The 23,108-nt window shown below is 39.4% G+C and overlaps 1 protein-coding gene across 2 annotated transcripts in view; it reads left to right on the top strand.

Moving 5' to 3' along the window:
• Positions 1 to 678: 678 nt before the first annotated feature.
• The window catches only part of LOC124615419 (putative phosphatidate phosphatase), a 115,154-nt gene continuing 92,724 nt past the window's right edge, over positions 679 to 23,108 (top strand). For both annotated transcript variants that reach the window (XM_047143291.1, XM_047143292.1), the window contains exons 1-2: positions 679 to 864; positions 5,649 to 5,800. In XM_047143291.1, coding sequence (XP_046999247.1) covers positions 801 to 864; positions 5,649 to 5,800 — 216 coding nt within the window. In that variant the 5' untranslated portion in view covers positions 679 to 800. The remainder of the gene's footprint in view (positions 865 to 5,648; positions 5,801 to 23,108) is intronic.

Raw genomic sequence — 23,108 nt, 5'->3', positions numbered from 1 at the left:
TGTTCGGTGTTTATGGCGAAATTTTATCACAGTTTTGGCGTTTCTTCGGTACCTGAATCAAATGATTTAGATTATATATGTTATGAGACCAATAAACCACAATTCACATATCCTCACGAAAAATGACTGGTTGCGTTCATTTCTGAAATCCGTCACATTTCCGAGAGTTGTAACGTACACCTGTAATTCAAGGTGCTGGGATCAGTTGTGTTGCTGAAATCTGTAAACCAACTTTCGATTCTGTAGTTTCATGAATTCAGAAGCGTCCGCGGTACCTTCAAAGTAGTCTGGAGCAGCTGCTCTCATGGCAGTGTGGGCATGGAGGTTTCTGAGAGGGGCGATGATGAAGTTTAGGAAAGCCAGACTCCACAACAATCCTCGGAAAATCGGACGAATGTATTAAATTTTAGCCCTCGAGAAACCGAACCAACAAATAAATCTGAGTCCTCAGGAAACCAAAACAGCGGTAAAAGCAAGTAGTGATTGGAATGTTTCTTCTGTATCATACACATTTCAAATTTATCGAAGTGTGCAAAAAATAATATTCGTAACAGCAGCGAGGCGAGGGAGCCTCATAGTGGACATTTTAAGAAGCCAATCTTGTATTGTTGAAGAGTTTCAGTGTTTTATCGCTTGCCTTATGTTGGCTAGCCTGCAGGCGCAGTAAAATAAAGTGAATGCAAGGGAACAAGTGACTCGTTTGTTGATAATTGTGGACTTGGGCTATATAAATGTTAAGTGATGAAGTTACACCATAACGCTGACTGAATCCAGTTAAGAACTGGATTGCGCCGACAGAAATGGATAGAGATACGAAATATTTATTACGAAGGGTTGTAATTGACGTTCTGTGCTTATTTACAGGTGTGTGTGTGAGAGTGAAAGAAAAGTAAAAATAACTTGTGGGCGTTGACAGTGAAAGGTGCCGTTATAATACATCCTTTAGGATGTAATTGAGTTAAGGGCGTGTTTGGGTACTAAAACTGTGGAAAAACGGCCATCTGATATTGCTTATATTGCTCATATTGCTCTTCATTCCCCAATTAACTATCAGTTTTTGTAGCATTCATTTGCACTTGCCCTACTTAAAAGTCCGTAAGTAGGTGTGACATTTTTTGAGTGACGCGCACCTAGAGTTGTGTCATACGTTATTTTAGCCGAGAACCTTACATGCGTGTGTGGCAGATCCTATTCTGCCATTTCACAGATTTTTATTAGTATTATTTGTAACCGTGTTGCCCAAATCAACCCTTAATTAATACAATATGGGAGGCAACGTGTCGTGTTTGATGACTGGAAAACGGATGTTGCATTGGAAGACAAAAGAATTATTTTTACGTTACTGAGAAATAATGCAAAATAAAGATTTTTAGAAGACTCATGTCCAGTTATGCTTGTTCTTCTGCCCCCCCCCCCCCCCTCCTTACTTTTTCTTATTTTCTTTGATGTAATTCATCTGACATTTTTTGCTGCTGTTATTGTTTTGCCAACTTTCATGTGTGCTTTTATGCTGTCTTGATATATGTGCCAATTATAGTGGAATTAGGTGATTGCATAGGAATTGTACGATATCAAAATATTTTCTGTCCAATGTTAAAGTTACTGCCAGCAACATATTCCTGTAAAGATTTGAGGGAGAAAGTGATTGGCTGTGATGTTACTGATTTTAGGTAGCCTGTTTACACGTAGAACAAGATATAATGGGAATTCTTGTGGAAGAACAAAAAATACTTTGAAATAGTTTTCAGTGCTGAACAATATTGTGTTATGGATAAAGTGTTCCTCTTAGCCAAACAACTGGATCAAATGTGCATAGAGAATTTTTTTAACATTATCAGGAAATGAAAATGCAACTTTGTACTGTGGAATTGTACATAAAAAAATTATTTGGAAGTAGACTATACAGTGCCACAGAGTTAAAATAAAAAAACTTCCCATACATGGGGTTCCTTCGCTGAAGGTGATAAACAAGAAAGAAGAAAAACCGGTAGACTGATTACTAGTAAAAGCAATTAAGAAAATTTCAGTGTCTTAGAACCCTGAGGCAAAAGGAAGAGACAAGATGAGAAGGGGAAGTAAAAGTAGACAAGTTGTATGTAACATTCTGAGAATTTCTACACTTTATCCTGTTTCTTTTATATATTTCAGGAAAATGCCTTCGGTTTAGTACAACTGGCACTGTGTAATTCTTGTTTTCTTTTCTCAGGCGAAATAAATTATTTCTCATGTTACTACTGTAAAACCAGGGATAAAAGGTTACCCTTAAGTAATTCATTGACAGTGATGCAAAATTATTCCAATGGATAACAGTTAAATGTGTAGCGCTATATTTTCGTGCCCATTGCAAAATCTATGGCTGACTAATCTCATTTATAGAATAGTCTCTGTATTCCATTGATTCATGAAAAGTAGAACAGATAATAATTTTTTCATGTATTACCTATAGTTTATTTGCTACGACCATATTAACGTAACTCAAAATGCTTCAATGAAGGAAGTTGTCAAGAAAAATAGTAGATAAAAATATTTCACTTGCAAACCGAAATAAAAAATTTTGAAGTGACTGAAGGTAAAAGTAAGTACAGTGTGTTGTTAGCAAAGTAATAAGGGCAGAGTCATAAATAAATTTCTAAACAGAAGTAACATTCATATATTACTTACAGAAGTTTTCCTGTGTTGACTATCAAAATTTAAAAATAAATGTTGACTAGTATAGGCTTGATTGAAGAAGCAGATGATAAAAACAGCAAGTCAAAAGCTTTGACAATGTTGGTTCATGTGATAGAAGTTAAATGTAATGTCAGAGAACTTAAATTCTGTAGTGCATAATAAGTGTAGCAGAAAAGTATGAGATAACCAGAAGAATAACATTGTTGAATGAAAATAAAATGTAAAGCTGATTACAGGCTAAGTAGGAAAGAAGAGCAATGTAATAATAGAACAGAAAAATGAAATTTGGAGGATTGGGGGTTTCAGGATCTTGGAGAGGGGTGGATATTCAGGGCTAAAATATTGCAAAACAACAGGACGTACTCAAGAAATTTTCTGCACATACACAGTTCATAGGAAGTGAGTATGATCATGTAATGCAGTTGAGAAAGTGTACAGTCCCTGTTGGGAGAGAGTAAGTCTGATAGGTCATAGTAGGTCTGTGACTGGATCGAAGTGGGAGATGGTGGTGTGATGGATTGTGTAAGTTCCACATTAGGGGAAAAAAGGCAGGGATTACATTGGTTGTATGGGTGCAGGATTATTGCTCTAAAATGCATATGGAGGACCATGTGAGGTCACTTTTCATATCAGGACTCAAAAAGAGGTATTTGTCTAGGTGGAGGATGTAAGTCTGAGTTGTGAAATATATACTTGTACGATTTTCCTCCTCAGCTTTGCATTTTTCTCTTTCTATTAATGATTTATTGTACCTTTCTTTCTTTCTTTCTTTCTTTGTGCTTTTAGCAGCGTTCTTCCCATTCTCTTTTTCTCAAAGCAATTTTCTAAAGGGTTGTTGCTACACACATAGCTGTGCCACTTTTTAAAGTTGTATTTCTCCTTATAATCTCATTTTTATTACTATATTACAAATTCTATGTTGTTAACCAGCCATGGGTGTACAGAGTGCACCAATAATTTAGTAATATTACCACAATACAGTATTGAAATTTGAACAGTGATACTGAAATATATACTATAAAGCATATTAAAGTTAAGGGCTACATTACAATATACTTTACAATAATAAGAAAACTATAAAATCAATACTAACCCATAGTGTAGTTAAATAGAAGAGTTGGTGTTGTCATGGCACTGAGTTGTGATTCAAGTAGACATTGTCCTATCACAAGAGAAAAATTCTTCAGTGCTGTGCAAAGGTTGCTCTTTCAAAAAAAAAAAAAAAAAAAAAGTTCAAATTTCTCCAATGATAATGACTGAATATCTTTAGGTAGTGCATTAAATACACTGCCTGACAAAAAAAGTGAAGCGCCCAGAAGGGAAGGAGGAAACAAAATGAAACTTCATGGGTTGAGAGGATATGTAATGTTATTGCAATGATTACAAAACTGAGTCATATTTATAAAGAACTTAACAGTATGAGTCCACTTACCAGTACTGCATCCCCTGTACCATGGATGCATGCACCGATTCAATTGAGGAGGGTGTACCCTCTCCTGTGGTGAGCTGATCCACAACGGATATAGCAGTGATTACACAGTTGAGTCTTATTTACAAAGGACTTGGCAGTGTGAGCCCACTTATCAGTATTGCACCCTCACTGATGTGGATGCATGCACTGATTCAATTTAGGAGGGTGTATCCTCTCCTGAGGGAAGGTGGCCAACAACTATTGTAACTGTTCTTGATATCCTCAATACTGGCTCTGGGACAGAGCATGAGCATGAGCTAGTCCCACATCATGTACTGGGGACAGATCTGGGAATCTTTCTGGCTATGAGCATACCTCAACATCACACAGACAATTCATACAGACAAGTGCCATGTGTGTATGAACATTATCCTGTTCCTTTTGACACCACAGTACCATCGCATAAGAGGTAACGTGAGGATACAGGACATCTGTGACATATTGTTGTGCCTTCAGAATTTCCTCGATCACTACCAGGCATGACATGAAGTAATACCCGATGGCTCCATGGCACCAGGAGTAATGCCTCTGTACCTCTCCCAGGCCTTGGAAGAATGAAACCTCTCCCTAGGTCACTAGTGTACTTCTTGATGATGGTCATCTGGGTTAGTGCAGAACTGTGATTCATTGCAGAATACAACACCCTCCATTAGCAGTCCGTGCTCCCTTGTCAGGCCACCATTTCAAACACAACTATTTGTGTTGGGGTGTTAACAGCAGAATACACATGGAATGGCAATTCTTTAGTTCTGCTGCTGCTAGTCTGTGGACACCACAATGGTGCTGGATGACAAAGAACGTTGCAGGGAGTCCATTACTTGTTCTCGGATGGCAGCAGTAGATGTGAATGGGTTACGACGTGCTTGTTGCACAGTGCGTTACCTTCTTGTGGTGGTTACACGTGGTTGGATGGAACCTTGGTAACAAGTATGCCTGTCCTCATGTTTCCATGCATCCCAACAAGGGGCCACTGTCACTTCAAATGCCCACAAATATGGATATGGCATGATTTCACTAGCTGGCCAAATAGAGACCCACAGTGAGGCCTCTTTTAAACTATGTCAGGTGCTTATGTCATCGTCTCACATGAGTATACAGCATCTCCATGTCCGCAGTGATCAGTCCATATATGACACTGTTTGGGCCCCTTGTATACCCTATCAGGCATGGTAACAGCATTAAACATAAAAAAACACTAATGCACTCAGGTGGCTGTTCTGCCTGTCTAATTGTTTACATACACACCAATGGTTTGTATCTGTATGAAGTTACATCGACATCTGCTGTCTTGTGGGTGCTTCACTTTTTTCGTGCGGCTGTGTCATTTTAGAGCCACCATTGGAGTTTTGATAGCACAGTAACAGTTTATTTCTAAATATTCTTGTCAATTATTGCTGTGCTGGTTATTGCAGAGCCCTATGTTATCCACTGTTTAATCTTATTTTCACATTTTATAATCCCCTTGGTGATAGAACATTGGAAATATTAATGTGTTGTCTTTTTGTAGTTGGTTTCCCAATTCTTCTGTTCTACTATTTTGGAAAACCCTTCGAGAGGGGCTTCTACTGTGATGATGAGTCTCTCAAATATCCATTTAAGCCATCAACCGTTACTAGTCCTATGCTATACTTGGTGGGAATGTTTTTGCCTATTACTTCGGTAAGTGTGCTTTGTTTTGCTTTACATTGTTTCTAGAATTATTTCCTAATTTTGTACCTTTTAATGAATTCAAAGTAGACTAGTTTTATTTTTCTCACCTTTTAAGAACAATCTGTTGTCATTGATAATAAGTGCGTTACATAACATTTCAAACTTGAGTTGTGTTGGGAAATAATTGAACTTAAGAAAAATTAGGTTTTGCCATTGTGTCATGAATATGTGTGAAGTAAGTGATTTCTACATAGAAACAGCCTTCCCAACATGCCAAGAAAGCTTAACTGGAAAAAAATTTTGGAAAACTTTCTTTTTAGTTCAACCATGTTCTCCCTCACTGATATTCATTTGTGGTGGGGTACAGGGTTAGCCAAAATCTAGAAAAATCTGATTTTAGAGAAGAACTAAAACGTAAACTCCGTAATCAGGTCCCAAAGATCACGTGATGTCGACTGGCTACTGTGTGAGCGTATGGCATGAGGCATCATGCACATGCAGTCTGGAGGAGCATGGGGTCAGCACACCACTCTCCTGGCCATTGTCAGCTTTCCAGACTTTGGAACCACTACTTCTCAATCAAACAGCTTTCCAGTTGCCAACAAGAGGCTGGGTGTGCCGTGTTCCAGTCCTTACCCAAAGGAAAACTGCCTGACAGTAATATACTAACCACTCGGCTAAGGAGGAGGACAGATTAGAGAAAACAGCCTTACAAGTAGTGGTATGATCTAGTCAATCTTCAGTAAAATATTCATGTAATTCCGGCTTTGATTCCAGTGATTCTGAAGATAATGCCAAGAGATACCTTCATTTATTTTGATCTAACATCTTCCCATGAGTTCCATATTGAATGTTTCATAAAACTGTGAAACAGAGATTCTGACCAGGACTTAACTTAATGAGAATTGTCAGTACTGACAATATATACATATAAAAATACATACATTGGCCTTGATTTTAGAATTAATTGGTTCTTTCTCAGTGAGGAGAGAGGGACAGATTGCAGAAGGTTTTTTTTTAAATTTATTTATTTAAAAAAGGGCAAATCTCCCAGACCCCAGGATGAGAGGAACCCACTTGTGAGGACTTACCAGCCATTATGTTTGATGAAATCTGGCACTGTGTACACGTAGTAAGTAAAATTTCATTATTTTCTATATGTCCTGGTATTGGACTACTAATGCCCAGCAGTGTAATAACCAATGTGGGAGCAAGTGCCAAGTCTTCCTTGTGGAACAGCAACACACAGAATGAGGCAATTATAATACTGCAGTATTTGATTGCAGAATTGCAAATATTTGTAATACATATTCCAGGGCAGCTTCCAACATTCTGTAATAGGAAAAGTGTTAAAACAAGCATAGATCTGACTCTTTTCAGCAGTTATGTATTTTGGTGGGAGAGTTATAAACGTGACTGTAGGTGATTACAACATGACAGGCTTCTAAATTTTTAATCCTATGTATTGTTTTTCCACAAGAATGTGGATACCATAGAAGCTATAACAGGGAAAATTGTAATCTTCTTAAGTGGCAACATAATAATCCAGAGCCCTCAGGGGCCCAGTATTCATTTGTTGGCTATGGGCTTGGCAACCCCAGGGTTCATGGGCTGGGGACTGGTAAGCACCACCAGTCCTCTGTCACCGTAAGCTCTCAGCAACCACTGTATGGTGCGGCAGTGGAACATTGTGTGTTATAGGGAACGGGGAACATGGCTTTACCACCAGGATCGTGGGGTTGATAAAATCCTCTATAAAAAAGCCCTGAATCTCAAGGTGTGCTGAACACTGGTGAGATGAATGGCTGTTGAGTTGGAAAAGTCATTAATGGGTAACCTCTGGGGAACCTGCTGCACCCCAGTTGTATAAGGTTTACCTAGGCTTTCGGGGCTCTGTCTAGGTAGTCTTTTATTTCCCTACCTGCTCTTGGGACTGATATAGAATCCTTGAAATTCTCGTTTTTTCCTCCCAGTGGAATACTGGTAGGTAAACCTACCCTGTCACTCAAGAGGGCTCATGTAGGCAGCCCTCAAGACTCAGGAATTACACAGAGTTCTTCATAGGATAGCAACAGAACGCATTCTGCTGCTCAGATGTGCTTTTGATTATGAAACGGGACAAGGACATCTTTGAGAAGGATTCACCCCTTTAGATTCAAAAAGGTTTAGAGGGCATTGCCTGTACATTAAAATAAGTGAATTGATTGTCAAAGGAAGACTGTTAATTGAAACTGCTAGTTCCCAAGACTCCAGAAGGCTAAATGCCTTTGGGAGTATGCTATAGAAATGGAGCTCCACAACATCATGAACTACAGCAAAGGTGTTGATCATGTAGAGATCTGGTCATTATTCCAAGAAGGAACTGAAATGGATTGTTGACGTGCAGAATATGTTGAAAAAGGTGAACGGTGCTCTGCTAAAATCTGACTCCTCCTTCCTTATCCTCAATAGTACGGCCCTCTCAGGGCATATAAAGGCAGGTTTTCTTTGCCTAAGTGATGGCCCTGTGTCCCCAACCTGACGCATTGTTTTAAATGCCAGCACTTTGGGTAGACCACCTTAGGATGTAAGGGTGAAGCCACTTGTGATAAATGTGGTAATGCTGCCCACGTTGGAGTTGGCTGCTCCTCCTCTGAAGTGTGTAAATTGTTCTGGGATCACCCTGTCTGAAGGAGGGACTGCAGGGTCTGCCTTGAAGAAAAGACTACATCCCATATGGGGAGATCAAGAAGATCTTTTATATACTTTTGGAAATGTTTGGTCACTGTGTTTGTTAGAGTTTTCTGTGTGTTGAAGTCGTTTAGTAAATTTCGTGTGGTGGTTTACAGCTGACATTTCTTATTGTTTCTAGTGAAATATTTCAGTGAAGTTATCATTCACTGTTTTAATGTCATTGAGTGTTCCAGTGGCCGCTTTAATTTTTGGTTTTAGCTAATAAATTGTGTGAAGTTTTGTTGTTATTGGTATTAGTTGTGGTTTAGTAGTATTAATAAAAGTTGTTGCTTTCTTAGTAGAGAGAGAGTTTTGAGACCACTATTGTTAGTTCTATAAATAGTTCCACTGTGTGATTGAACTTAGGTAATGTAGACGTTTAGTTTTTTTTTTTTTTTTTCAATAACTAAAATTTTTCCATGTGTGAGAACTGTGGGCTTTGCTGTAGGTTTGCGAGTAGTGGGTTAAAGTGTGGGATTTGTTCAAAGTATTTTCATTGGCGGGGGGGGGGGGGGGGGGTGAGGAGGGATGCAGTGGGGAAGCCAGTGGGCATTCTACTGAGATCCTCTCCTGGCAGTGCAGAATCTGTAGTAGAAATAAGTTGATAGATGAGCAGAAGCGTAAGATCTGTGCCATTCAGGTGCAGTTACAATATGCAAAGTAGGAACTAGATAGGTTGAGGAGGGTGAAGGGTGCTGGGGAATGGGAACTGGCAGTTGATAAGAAGGCAGCTAGAAGGAGGAGGTATTCAGACAGTTGTACTTTGCCTATATGCAATAGATTAGACCAACTGTCACAGTTGTAGCTGCAGGTGTAGGTGTAGGAAATATGCAGCTGTCCTCAGCAGCTTGGAGGCCTAAGTCTTACAGAAAGAAGAAGGTTCTGCTACTAGATAGTTCACATGGTCGGCCTGCAGTTGCAGGAAGTGTTGGGGAGTGAGTACCAGGTCACCAACATTGTGAAGCCAAGTGCAGGGTTGGCTCAGGGGAGTTAAATAAGAATTTTACGAAAGAGGATCAGATAGTGATTGTGAGATGGGGAATATGATGTAGATGGTGACCTGGTAAAGATAGCTACTCAAACTGGTGGCACTAATGTGCATTTCATGCGACTGTTTCAACATCATGATCGCCATCATCTTAATGCGACTGTTAGGCATGTTAACATGGGGCTGGAGAAGGCACTGATGGCAAAGGGCATGGGTCACATTGCAGTGGTGTCAGTTTAGTATATCAGTAGATCAGGTTTCACTAGGTTTGGCTTGCGCCTCAATAGATATGGGAAGGGGAGACTGGTAAAGCTTATAGGTGACAGTGCAGTGGGTGGTGGTGGGATCACTCATGGCAGAATTCCTGTAGAAGTTGATGTTAGAACACAAACTTTCTTAGATTGGAGTTAGCTGATAGGTATACCTGTTTAAAGAAAGTATCTCCAATTAAGGAATCGCCTGCAGAGGAGGTCAGGTATCCAAGTAATGAGGGAATTAGCATATTTCTTCAAAATATAAGAGGTATTAGAGATAAAGTGAATACGCCCGATCTATCACCATAGTGAGCAATCCCTGTAATAAGATCGATGAAATTAACGTACTGTTAACAGATGAACTTAAAGATATCTCAGTGTTATGCATTTCTGAGCACTGGCTTAACACAGAATTAATCCAGAATACGAAAATAAACAGATTCATTTTGTCTGCTTACTACTGCAGGAAAAACAGCAATCAGTGTGGGTTAGCAATCTACAAAAAGGAAAATGTAGATTTTATTACTCTACCTGACTCAACTTGAACAAATGTCGAAAAGGATTATGAAACTGCAGCTATAAAAATTGCTCAGTTCAACCTGGATATTGCTACAGTTTACCAGTCACCATCTGGAAACTTTGAACTTTTCTTGAACAAAATGTAGTCATTGCTAAATAAAGTAGCTAAATAAAATGGATTGTGAGTTGATAATCTGTGGTGGCTTCAATATTGATTTCCTCACAAATAGTGGAAATAGGGAGACACTTTTGAAGCTTGCAACATGCTATAATTTAAAAGTTGAAATAAAAGCCACTACCTGAGTAACAGAAACTTGTCAAACAGCTCCAGATCAGTTTCTACTCAAGAAGAGTTTACACAACACTTCACTAAAAATTTTCAATGCAGGTTTTAGTGACCATATTGCTCAAATATTAAGCATAAAAGTAAAAGGCAGTATTATTAACAACATGTCTTTCAGAACCGCATGTAGAAGTTATAAAGAGGATAATGTAAACTACTTCAACAACTTATCACAGAAAGAACAATGGTCAAAAGTGTACAAAATGAATGATATAAATGAAAAATTCAACACTTTCATTGATACATTAACCCATTTCCTTGAAATTGCATTCCCACTGAAAACATTAACCATAGGGGGGAACTCTAGAACAAACAGGTGGATCACAAGGGGAATAAGGGTTTTAATGCCAGGGGAAAAGACTGCTACACTAAATATGTAACTCAGAAATTCCTCACCGGAAGTACATGCATACTATAATAAATACTCCAAAATATTAAGAAAAATAATAAAAGCAGCAAAAATAATACACAATGATGAATACATTTATAATTCAGATAATAAATCAAAGGCTATGTGGAGTGTTATAAAAAAAGAATCTGGAGAATAGAAACAATTAAAAAAAAATATAACACTATCACATAAACATAAAAAAGTAACAAACCCCATAGAAGAAGCCAACACATTTAAAAACTTTTTCACAGGTGTTGCTGATATTACGTTACAGTCAAACTTTAAGAGCACCCAGGCAAATGAATATAACGTATTTTAATTGAATAAACTGTGGGTTCTTGGCGAAACATTGTAAATTAAATAAACAAACAGTGTTTTAGCCTTATTTCACAATTTATTATTAATGTTATTGCACAATCTAGGTTTCTGGTTATAAACCCATTTTCAGTTACATTACTGATTCCCAAAGATGATAATACACAGATAAAGATGATGACAAGGCAAAGATAATCTCAATTTCTTAGGTATTGATCCATAGCTTAATGTACCCTTACACCTATGACCATTTTTTAATAAATTACATCCATTACACCAATTACACTACAATGACCAGACTAAAGTTATGCATCAACTAAGATATTTTTAACTACAATGGACTGGGGTCCGAAGTGTTGCTTCTATCCTGGGGTTGTGATCTTGTCTAAAATAGGTTAATAATTGAACTGAGTTTGCTCATTTATTAATAGGTGTGGGGATATACACATCTGTTTTTAAATTTCTAAAATTTCTAATTGGTCGAGTTTGGGCCCCTTTTCCTCTGGGTGTAGGACTTGTACATCCGTTGTGTGTTTGTGATTATTGTTCAGGCAATATTCTGTAAAGGCTGAATCAGGCTGCTTCTTCATCTCCGGCTTCTGTGGTGTTCCTTAAGCCTGGTACAGATTGACCTCCCTGTCTGTCCAATGTAGCACAATATCGCAAGAGCAACAATTTCATAATCATGAAGGAACTTAAAACTAGGATTGAAAACAGTAATGTGATTGTGACTAGGGCAGATAAAGGAGGGACTGTAGTGCTATTAAATAAAACAGATTATACAAGCAAAGTAGAGGATTTTTTCCAATCAGTGCAGCTAAAAAAACTACAGAGAGACCCGACAGGTAGTTACAATGATCAGGCTAAGCAGATAGTAAACAAGTGCTCTGATATCTTATTCTTAATATGCCTTTAAGAGCATGCTGCAAATGAACCGTAGGGCACCACAGCTGTATGGTTTACCGAAACCCCAAAAACCAGAATTGCCAATCCCTCCAGCGGTATGTGCAATACATGCTCCAGTACACAAGATTGCCAGGAGAATCAACACCATCTTGAAGAAGAAGCTGAACTTCAAAGCTCTAAAACAGCTAATAGCACTTTTAAATTACAAAAAAAGGCCATTAGAATCTTGTTTGGGTGCAAGCCTAGAGAGACTTCTAAACCTCTGTTTAAGAAATCTGGGATTCTTCTATTACCACGTGTATACGTTATGGAAACCCTTTTATTCTTTAAAATAAATGTAATAGGTAAGGACTGCAGACTGCAAGAAAACTTTGATATACATGATAACTTTACAAACAAAACAGTGACTTACATGTAACTCAAATCAGCACATCTCTGTGCCAAAAAAGTACTTTTCACATGGGAGTTAAGCTTTATAACAAACTTCCTGAAAACATAAAAGCTGTTGCTGAGGTCAATACCTTTGGAAAATCTCTAAAGTCATATTTACAGCATCAAGGCTTTTACTCCATTGAAGAATATTGAAATTTATGAAGTGTGTTGTATAAATACTTATGTACAAAGTGTATTATTGTAACGTTAAATACCTATGCCTAGAAATGACGTTCAGCTTTGTATTTATAACTTGAATTGTCCAGTGTCTTATGCATAAGCTGCTTTGTAGACAACAGGACCAATAAATACAACAACAACAACAACAACAACAACAACAACTGCTTATAGATGTGGACTCTGACATAATTGATATTTGAATGTTGTGCAGGAGCAGTTGAATTTAGTGCAACTTAACTTCTTATTGTTGGTGTTTATAGGTCTCCTAACTCTTGACTTCAGAGCATTTCTGGTCAAGCTAGAGAGGGTTCTTAGCTCACTTTATAGGAAGTACCAAAAATTAGTTATATGTGGTGACTTCAATATTAATTTTGTGTATGATTGTGCAAGAAAAAGGATGTTGGTAGATCTCCTAAACTCTTATGGTCTGATGCAGACTGTGTTTTTTCGTACTATGGTGCAGGGGAACAATAGCACAGCCATAGACAATAATTTTGTTTATTCTTCATTACTAGATGGGCATTCTGTTAGTAAAAGGGTGAATGGACTTTCAGACCATGATGCACAAATTTGAACACTAAAAGGCTTTTGTACTCAAACAAATGTCAGATATAATTAAAAACTGTAGGAAAGCTAATCCAATGGCAATAGAGAGTTTTTTAAACCTTGTTAAGGAACAGGAGTGGCAGGATGTTTTTAGTGCTGATAACATAGATGATACTTTCCTTAACATATTTCACATGCACTTTGAGAGTTGCTTTCCTTTAAAAGATTCTAAATGGGGTACTAGCAGTAAAAGGCAGCCTGAGTGGCTGACTAGTGGGATAAGGGTATAATGTAGAACAAAGTGGGAATTATATCAAAATGTTAGAAGCAGTCACAAGGTTCTTAAAAAATGTGATTAGGAAGGCATAGGATAAAATTAATACCAAGTGGTCAGTTGTGAAGGAAGTGTCTGGTCAGCACAAGGTCGATGATGTAAAGTCAGTTCATATTAAAAAAATATTTCTGTTACTGATAAGTCAGATATATGTATCATATGTAACAGTCACTTTCTTAGAATTACTGGTGAATTAAATAAAAACATAGTTTCTACATGGAATCACATAACACTGTTGGAAAATGCCTTTCCGAGACAGATGTCTGAAATACTCCTCTGTGATACTGACAAGAGGGAGATTGAGTTAATAATCAAATCACTGAAGATTAAGGACTCTCATGGATATAACGGAGTGCCTAGCAGAATATTTAAGTACTGTGCTGCACATGTTACCCTTGTACTTAGCCATATTTTTAATTTTTCGTTTAAGAATGGTCAGTTTCCTGAATGATTAAAGTTCTCGGCAGTAAAGCCACTTTATAAAAATGGAGAAAGGAGTAATGTAGACAATTTTAGACCTATTTCTATGCCATCAGTGTTTGCTAAAGTTGTTGAAAAGGCTATGTATATAAGAATAATTGATCATTTTATATCATATAATTTGCTATCAAATGTACAGTTTGGCTTTAGAAGTGGTTTAGCAACTGAAATGCTGTATTCTCTTTTCTCTGTGAGGTACTGGATGGATTAAAAGAGGTTTCAAACACTAGGCATATTTTTTTATTTAACTAAGGCGTTTGATTGTGTTGATCCCAAAATATTTCTCCAGAAGTTGGACCATTACAGAATATAGGGAGTCGCTCACAATTGGTTCACATCATACTTCAACAATAGACAGCAAAGTTCATTCACAGTGTTGAGATTGGCTGTGAGGTACAGTCAAATAGGGGGTGCCCCAATGATCAGTGTTGTGGCCACTCTTGTTCCTTAGTTATATTAATGATATGCCCTCTAGTCATACGGGTAGTTCTAAAATATTTCTGTTTGCTGATGGAACTAGCTTGGTAGTAAAGGATGTTGTGTGCAACGTTGGCTCTGGTTCAAATAGTGCATTTCATGATATAAGTTCATGGCCTATAGAAAATAAACTAATGATAATCACAATAAGACTCAGTTTTTACAGTTTCTAACATGCAATTCATAAAAACATTACATTTTAATTTCACAGAATGGTCATATGATTTGTGAAACTGAATAGTCCAAATTCCTAGGTGTTCAGATAGATAGTAAACTGAAATGGAAAGTCCACGTTCAGGATCTTATTCAGAAACTTAATGCTGCAGTTTTTACTGTTCAAGCAGTATCTGAAGTAAGTGATTGTTCAACACAAAAATTAATCTATTTTGCTTATTTTCATTCTCTTATGTTGTATGGTCATTCATTGATGCTGTATGGTACTATATTTTGGGGTAACTCTTCCCATTCTAAAAGGATATTTTTGTACAAGAGTTCAGGAAGTGAGATCCAAATGCAGCTCTGATTTCGCCGAGTATTAATTGAGTGAAAGCTGCTAATTCTTTCACTCAATTAATACTCGGCGAAATCAGAGCTGCATTTGGATCTCACTTCCTGAACTCTTGTACAGAAAGATGTGCAGTATACTGCTGCATCCATTTTCAGTAAGCTACCACAAGAATTCAAAAATCTTAGCAGTAATCCACACGCTTGTAAATTGAAATGTCGAGTTTCCTCTTGGGTCACTCCTAGTCTGTTGAGGAGTTCCTTGAAAAATTAAGCTGATTCTTATGTTACATTGTTGATTGTGTTTACTCAAACTTATGGCTTGACATTTTTTGGGTTCATAAACATTTTATTTTATCTGCTATTACTTTTATGTTGTAATTTCATGTACTGGCACGTTCCATGACCTTGGTGATTTGCTCCTCTATTTGGTCCTATGGAACTAGACATGTAAATAAATAAATAAATAAATAAAAAAAGAATCAATAAGGCCATGCACCCTCCCACGTCCACTGTAGCATTTGCTTCTGCCTTTAAAAAGTTTGAAATGTGAAGTTTGCCCAGGGAAACCATCTTGCCCCTAGGCAAGGCAATTTTGGTATCTCTCCTCAAGACAGAAAAGGACTGCACTTGTCCGAGTAGTTACCGGATTGTTGCCTTAATGAGCTGTGTAGGAAAGATCGTTGTCTGGTCTGGTTTTTAGAGACCAGGCAATTCCTTAGCTGCTCTCAGTGTGAATTCTGGCAGATTTTGATCCACAGTCTGCAACCTGTCCCTACCAGAGGCAACTATTCTGCAGGCTTTGCTACATTAACATCACCGTTTTGATATATTCTTTGACATCAGGAAAATGTACAATACAATTTGAAGACACAATATTCTCGTACAGCTCCTTCAATGCGGCTGTTATGGCTATCTCCCCATCTCCATACAGTCTTTCATGTCTTAGCGATTTTTTAGGTCCTGCATTGATGACACATTGTTGGATAGTTTTGAGCAGGAGGATGGTGCTCTCAGGGAAGTGTTTTAAGTGTTACCCTCTTTGCCATAGCCATAAACAATATCATCTACAGTATGGGGTCCTGTACAATGATGCTTATTTGTGTATGATTTTGCTGTTTTCTATTCCTCCTCCAGTGTTGTGACAGCGACTTGTCAGTTGCTGTTCAGAGGTTAGAGGAGTGGGGGTGCAAAGATGGGTTTTCAGTTTTCTGCAGATAAGTGTTGGTGTGTTCGTTTTAATTTTAATTTACCTGCATTGTATTTGAGGGATACCTTTCTATATTTTGAAGAGGCAGTGAGGTTTCTGGGCCTCATTTTTGACTCCAAATCATCGTGGTTATCCCACATGAGAGACCTGAAAGCCAGATCCCAGGAAACACTGAATATCATAAAGTACCTTAGCCACAGGTCTTGCGGAGCATATGGGACATGTCTGCTGAAGTTTTGTAGAGCTTTTGTGCATTTGCGGCTTGACCTTGGGTGCACAGTGTATGGGTCGGCGAGGCCTTCTTACGTGGAGATCATTGACACTACCCTCTAAGAGCTGATTACCCGGGCCACGTGTGCTTACAGGGCCATCCCCATACTCAGTCCCTGTGCTGATGTTGGGATACTGACACCCACCACCTGGTGGCAACTCCTCATAGTGAATCAGGCATGTAAATTCCTTGGAGCCCAGACATCACCTGCATACCACACAGTTGCTCATCTGCTTCTGGAATGCCTTTTCTCCAATTGTCCACATGCAACAATGCTGTGTGTGATCCGTGTGCAGTTTGTACTGTAGTTGCTTGGTGTGGAGCAAGTAGAACCACAAATCCATGGTTTTAACTGCCTGCCACCATGGTTACTGTAGAGGCCCAGAGTAATTTTATATTTAGTACAGTAGATGAGAGATTGCACTCCTAGATATGTTTTCAATGCACAGTTTAACTGAGCGCCACAACTCCACAGCTGTATTTATGGTTGGGTCGAAACAGGGTGACTCTGTTGGTAGCTCTGTTGTGTTCCATGACTGTTCTGTCAAGTTGCATTGCCTTGTGGCTTTCCTGTCTTTGATGTAGAATTATATGTGATCTTGCGGGCACTGGAGCAGATGAGACGTGCTTTGAATACTAAATTTCTTGTCTGTTCCAATTCGCTGAATGCCGTTCACTCTCTACAACGCTCGTACACAGTAAATAAAGTAATCCAGAATATCCAGGATGCCCTCCTCTAACTACAATGGCTGGGGAATGTAGTGTCTTTCCACTGGGTACCAGGGCACATGGCTATTGTGGGGAATAAAAAGATGGATGTAGCAGCCAGGGAGGTGTGTCGCAGTTCTCAGTTATTTTAGTGTGCCATCCCCCTGCATGCTATCTTGTCATTGTTGAGGTACAGAGTGATGCATCAGTGGGAAGACGAGTAGCTGGAAGTGACAGATAATAATCCGCATCTAATAAAGCCCAGTAGGTGGTGGTGCGGCAGTGGCGTACCTCTGCTCAGCCACGAAGATGAGATGAGGTCGTCCTTACTTGTCTTTGCATAGGCCACAGCCCTCTGACACATGGCTTCTTGATCCAATGAGAGGAGCCTCCAGATGTGTGGTGCTTGTAGCATACAGATCACTCTGCACCACATTTTACTGGTCTCTGTTTTATATGTCGACCAGAGGTCAGTGGCAGATTTGCCCTCCGTTTTAAATGACATTGAAATGAATGTGGTTAGAGTTTTAAGGTTTTGTGATCTGTCCAGCTTGTTTCCAAAAATTTAGGGAGATGATGTTAATGTGTTAACAGGGTAACTGGCTCATTTGAATTAATTTTTTTTGTGCTGTGTCATTTTACTTATGTTTTCATCCCAGTTGTGGCACCTTTCATAATTTTTCCTTTGCTTTATGGTGTGTGTTTTATTGTGTGTGGATCAATATTGAGTGAGGTTGGAGCAGGCAAGTGAGTGACTTGCATTTTTAGACCTTTTACCCACATTAATTTCTTTCAATGTTTGTAAGGGCACTGGTAACCTTGCCATTCAGCACCTGTAAATCCCCCCCCCCCCCAAAAAAAAAAAAAAAAAAAAAAAAAAAAAAAAAAAAAAAAAAAAAAAAACCCACACACACACAGTAATCCATAGATACTGAGGGTGGATGTATTACACAAGGTAATGTCCACCACAGTTTTAAATATTGCCGAGTATTGCTGTGCCATTTAAGAGAAGTACCACAGGCTCTAATTTAGAGTTGCTCAATGGATCCAGTTGCTGATGAAAATTCTCTCAAGATCCCCTGAGTGTGCAGCTGCTAAAGGTCAATAGTGCTTACAGCATTCAATGCTCCATATATTTTCTACCATTCAATCACAATAAAAAACTTATCCCATCATTCAGTGAGGAAATTGGGATTTGAAGGGTAAATGAATATGAAAGGAATCCAGGAAATTAGAGGTACCATGAGAGTTGTATCAAGGTAAACTAACATCAACTCCTTAACACATTTGTATAAAATTATGCCAACCATTAATTTCGGTGTTAAATTGACTGGAAAGTTATTTATTATGCAGCGTGAAGTTGGAGGTGCTGTGCTACCTGAAATTCTTTCTTGTGTGCATGATCTTGCAAAATCAGTGGGGAATATTTAAGTCACAGCAAACAAGAGTTGAGAAAGTGGCATAAGGGAACTACAACTATGGTATGAGCACTGCTTTTGGCCAATAGCTGGTCAAAATAACTTGTTTTTGCTTGATTCCTTGTCTGTGTGTAAAAGTCATACTCCTTTATAGCAAACTGTCCCTCCTGAAAAATGTGTGACATTGCAGTTCATAACACTTGGAACCACTGGACAAATTCAGCCTCTGGATGTTTGTTTTTTCCATGCCTATAAAACATATTATTGCGCTATTTAGAGCTACATCTTAAAGGATAGCCATTTTTATGATAAGCTCCATGATGGACTGTTTTGCATTTGACTACATGCCATCACATTCCATGAATTCTCGTCACCTCATTACACCAATATGATTCTATATGTGTTCTTTAAGAGTGATACATAGCTGAACATCGTGCATGCATTGTAACTCACAAGGACTTCACCTTCAATCCTGATGATGCAAATCTTTGTGATCACTCTGACATGCCATTTTTCATTCAGTGTTCGTGGTGCAGGTTAATGCTTTGTTTTGAATGTTGATGTTGTCCATTTTGTGAATTGTAATACATATATCTCGTAGGAGGTTGATCTCTGCACCACCCAGACATTCATTTGTATTGCCCTCCTGATGGACATAACGTGTCATTAGCAGCTAATATTTTTCCTATCAGAACTTTTAACACAAGACTTTCAAATGAGCCTTACTGAAGATTGAATTTGTGACATTGCACTCAAGGGATTCCTTGTGCAAAAATCAGATTGTGAATTTATCATATCAAAATAAGTCTGTGAGCAATGTAATAATAAAGGACTGTCTACTACTGTGTTTTGGGACATCAGTGTCGAAACACTGTTGAGGGCCTAAAAAAAAAAAAATGGAAGTTTGCTCTACATACTCTGCAAGTAAACTTGAGAGCTGTACTAGTATTTAATCAGTAAAGGATAAATTTATTTATTTAACGTGAATTCCTTGTGTGCCCAAACACAATTGCTGCCTCTTTGAAGTTGAAGTGTGCAAAGCAATACCCTTTCTTCAGCAGTGTTTAAGGTCAACATTTCAGCATGACAGAATTGTAGCACATAATGTTCCTGTGATTCTAAATTGCATAGCGAATAGCGTTTCTTACATGGCTTGGCTATTAGATTTGTTCATTCATTCATTCTTTCTTTCTTTCCTTTATTGTGTTCCTTGGATTCTGTATAAAAAATAATTTTGAGGAATGTAGAATGAGGCAAGCTACATATTAATAAAGAGAATCCGCTGTTAGAAACTGCATTAACAAGTAACTGTTATTAAATTTGTGTTGGTTATTTGCATCTGCACAAGCCAAGTTTAACACCGTAGAATCAGTAGGACAGCTGCTGCTTACTTGGCTACATTAAACAGCTGTCTCTTGCTTCTAGCTTATCATCTCCTCAATCACATTTGTATTTATAGTAGAACAACTGTTATCTTAATGTGTAACAATACAGGCTCGTTTACTACTAGTATTGCTACCCACCATGCAGTTAATAGAAAATTTATGTTCTTTAATGCAGATTATCAAATAATTTGTAAAAGAACTGGCTGATAAAATTGTTTTTAATGTTCATTTTAATTTGTAGGAATTTCCAGTTTCTTACTTTTTTCTGGTGGAGTACATATGTGTAATAACTTGCCAAGTTGAACAAATATATTTCAAGGAAGACACAATACATGAAAGTCAGAGATCAAGTAAACAGAGTGAGACGTGTGTACACTTTAACAGTAAAATCATAACTGAGTCCAAGTCTAGTGGCTGCTGGCTGCTTAGGTGGCGCTGCTGCTGCTGCATGTTTGGCAGTCAGCGCCGCATGTAGAGGACGCGCATAACTGCGCGGTGGCACTTTGAAAGATCGTCGAGTCACAGCACTTTTCCCCCCTTTGAATTTTTTGCACAGGTCTCGATGGAGGTGGTCTGTAGATTGCTAATGTCCATAGGTGTTGTTTGACTGGCCGTAAAGTCTCGAGGAGGAGGCTTCCCGTATGGACGGAAGTGTCCCTAATGATAACGGGTCAAGATGACAGGAGACATGGGGGTCGAATCTACTGGGGCCCCGTGCATCAATCTGCCTGTTGTGGCAAGTCTGGTTGTTATAACAGGAGACATGGGCGATGTGTCCACGTCCGTAGGAGAAGGAGGCGAGTAGTGTTGCTCCGACAGATGATGGTCATCTGGTTCCTGCATGGGCATGTCTCCTGGTGGCATCAGTCCTTATGCTGGGACCAATATGTTGGTGAGAGGACTGCATTGTGAGTAATGAGAGAGTCCAGTATCTTGAGCGTCAGGTAGAGCCGAAGGAGGTGTAGCGGCATCCGGAAAAGGCGTTGCCGGCACACAAGGCCGAAGCTGGTCCGAATGACGCACTGCAACACCCATGTCCATCTGTATTTCATACAGGCAATGGCCACGGTGTCGTAAGATGTGGCCAGGACACCATTTTGGCCACCTGCCATATCCCCGTACCCATACAAGGTCGGCGGCAGTGAACCGGCCAACCGAAGGCACCTGCGGCCGTGAGGTGGAAGGCCGCAGAAGATGAAGTAGCGTGTGGGGCTGTTGGCCATGTAAGAGTCAGCCGGGCTGTGGTCGCCCATGGGGGTGAAACGGTAAGAAGCCAGAAATTGGAGAAGCGCGTCATCAGCAGAAGAAGTCAGTGGTTTCGTCATCTGAGCCTTAAATGTGCGGACCAGTCATTCAGCCTCACTGTTTGGCTGTGGATGGGACGGAGGGGCCTTGACATGCATGACGCTGTGATGGGCACAAAAATCTGCAAAATCGGAAGAGACAAATTGCGGACCATTATCAGTAACAAGAGTAGAGGGAAGGCCTTCCAAAGAGAAAATGTGAGCTAGAGCATTGGTAGTTGCCGTGGTGGTAGGCGACGTGCAACAGTCAATGAAAGGGAAGTTAGAGTAGGCGTCAATAACGAGAAGCCAATAAGTATCTAAAAAAGGTCCCGCGAAGTCAGCATGAATATGCTCCCAGGGCTTCTTAGGCGAAGGCCACGGTGGCAAAGATGAGTTCGGGGCAGTGGCCTGTGACGCACAAGGGCTGCAGGCGATTTCAGAGTCGATGCCCGGCCAGTACACATGACGGCGCGCCAGAGATATTGTGCGAGAGACACCCCAGTGCCCTTGGTGAAGGAGGCGCAAGACCGAAGCACGCAAAGACACAGGTACCACAACATGCAGCAAAGCATTTTCGGTGGAAAGGAGGATAACACCGTCCCTAGCCGTGAGGCAGTAACGCAAAGCGTAGTAGTTCCGCAACGGATCAGAAGTCTTAGCGGATGGACGATCTGGCCAACCCATCTGAATACAGTGTAAAACCCAGGAGAGGGTAGGGTCAGAAACTGTAGCAGCTGCCAGCCGGTCCCTGGTGATGGGGAACCCATCCACAACCCGCTGCTCAGCAACATCCAGGACATCCAGGTGGAAACATAAAAGTTCGTCCCTATCGAATGCCAGATCAGGACCCATGGGAAGGCGAGACAGTGCATCAGCATTCGCATGTTGAGCCGTCGGCCGGAAATGAATCTCATAATTGAAACGAGACAAGCAAAGAGCCCAAAAACGAGACAAGCAAAGAGCCCAATGCTGGAGGCGTCCAATAACATTTGAAAATTCAATACTCCACAAAATTATGTAAGTAGAGAGGTAAAAATTCACGCATGTGCTTGAAATGACATGAGGTTTCATTGAAACCAAAAAAAGTGCACAAAATGACCAACAAATGGAGCTTTGTATGATACAAAAGGAAAAATTAGCATAACAGTTGATTTTTAGAGAGGGCGATGTTCTTTAATTGCTCATCATGTTGGCTGTCCTTCATTGGCAATACCTTTAGTCGAGGAAAAATGTTGTGAACAGCACTGTACAGCATGTCAGTAGGTGTGGTGAGAAAAAGCTGATGTATGGTTTTGTCTTTTAGCATCCCTCATGAGGTCGGATAATAATGGTAGACTTGTGACTTCAGGTAAACCCACAACCAAAAATGACATGAATTGAGGTCTGAGGACCTGGAAGGCCAAGCATGATGGAAGTGGTACCTCAGCACATGATCCTAACTAAAAAATGCATGCAAGAGATCTTTCAGACACGTAGCAGTATGGAGTGGAGCATTGTCCTTCATAAAAGTCGTACCTTCCAGCAGATGTTTATCAGCTAGGCTAGGGATGATGCAGTTCTGTAATATATCGGGGCATATCTCACACCCGTCACTCTATGACAGTTTGAAAAGCAGCACCCCACATTTTCTTGAGAAGAAAAAGGGTCTGATCTTGATT

This window comes from Schistocerca americana, chromosome 5 (genome assembly GCF_021461395.2).
Source record: "Schistocerca americana isolate TAMUIC-IGC-003095 chromosome 5, iqSchAmer2.1, whole genome shotgun sequence".
Taxonomy (NCBI): domain Eukaryota; kingdom Metazoa; phylum Arthropoda; class Insecta; order Orthoptera; family Acrididae; genus Schistocerca; species Schistocerca americana.
This window is presented reverse-complemented; position numbering and strand designations above follow the sequence as displayed.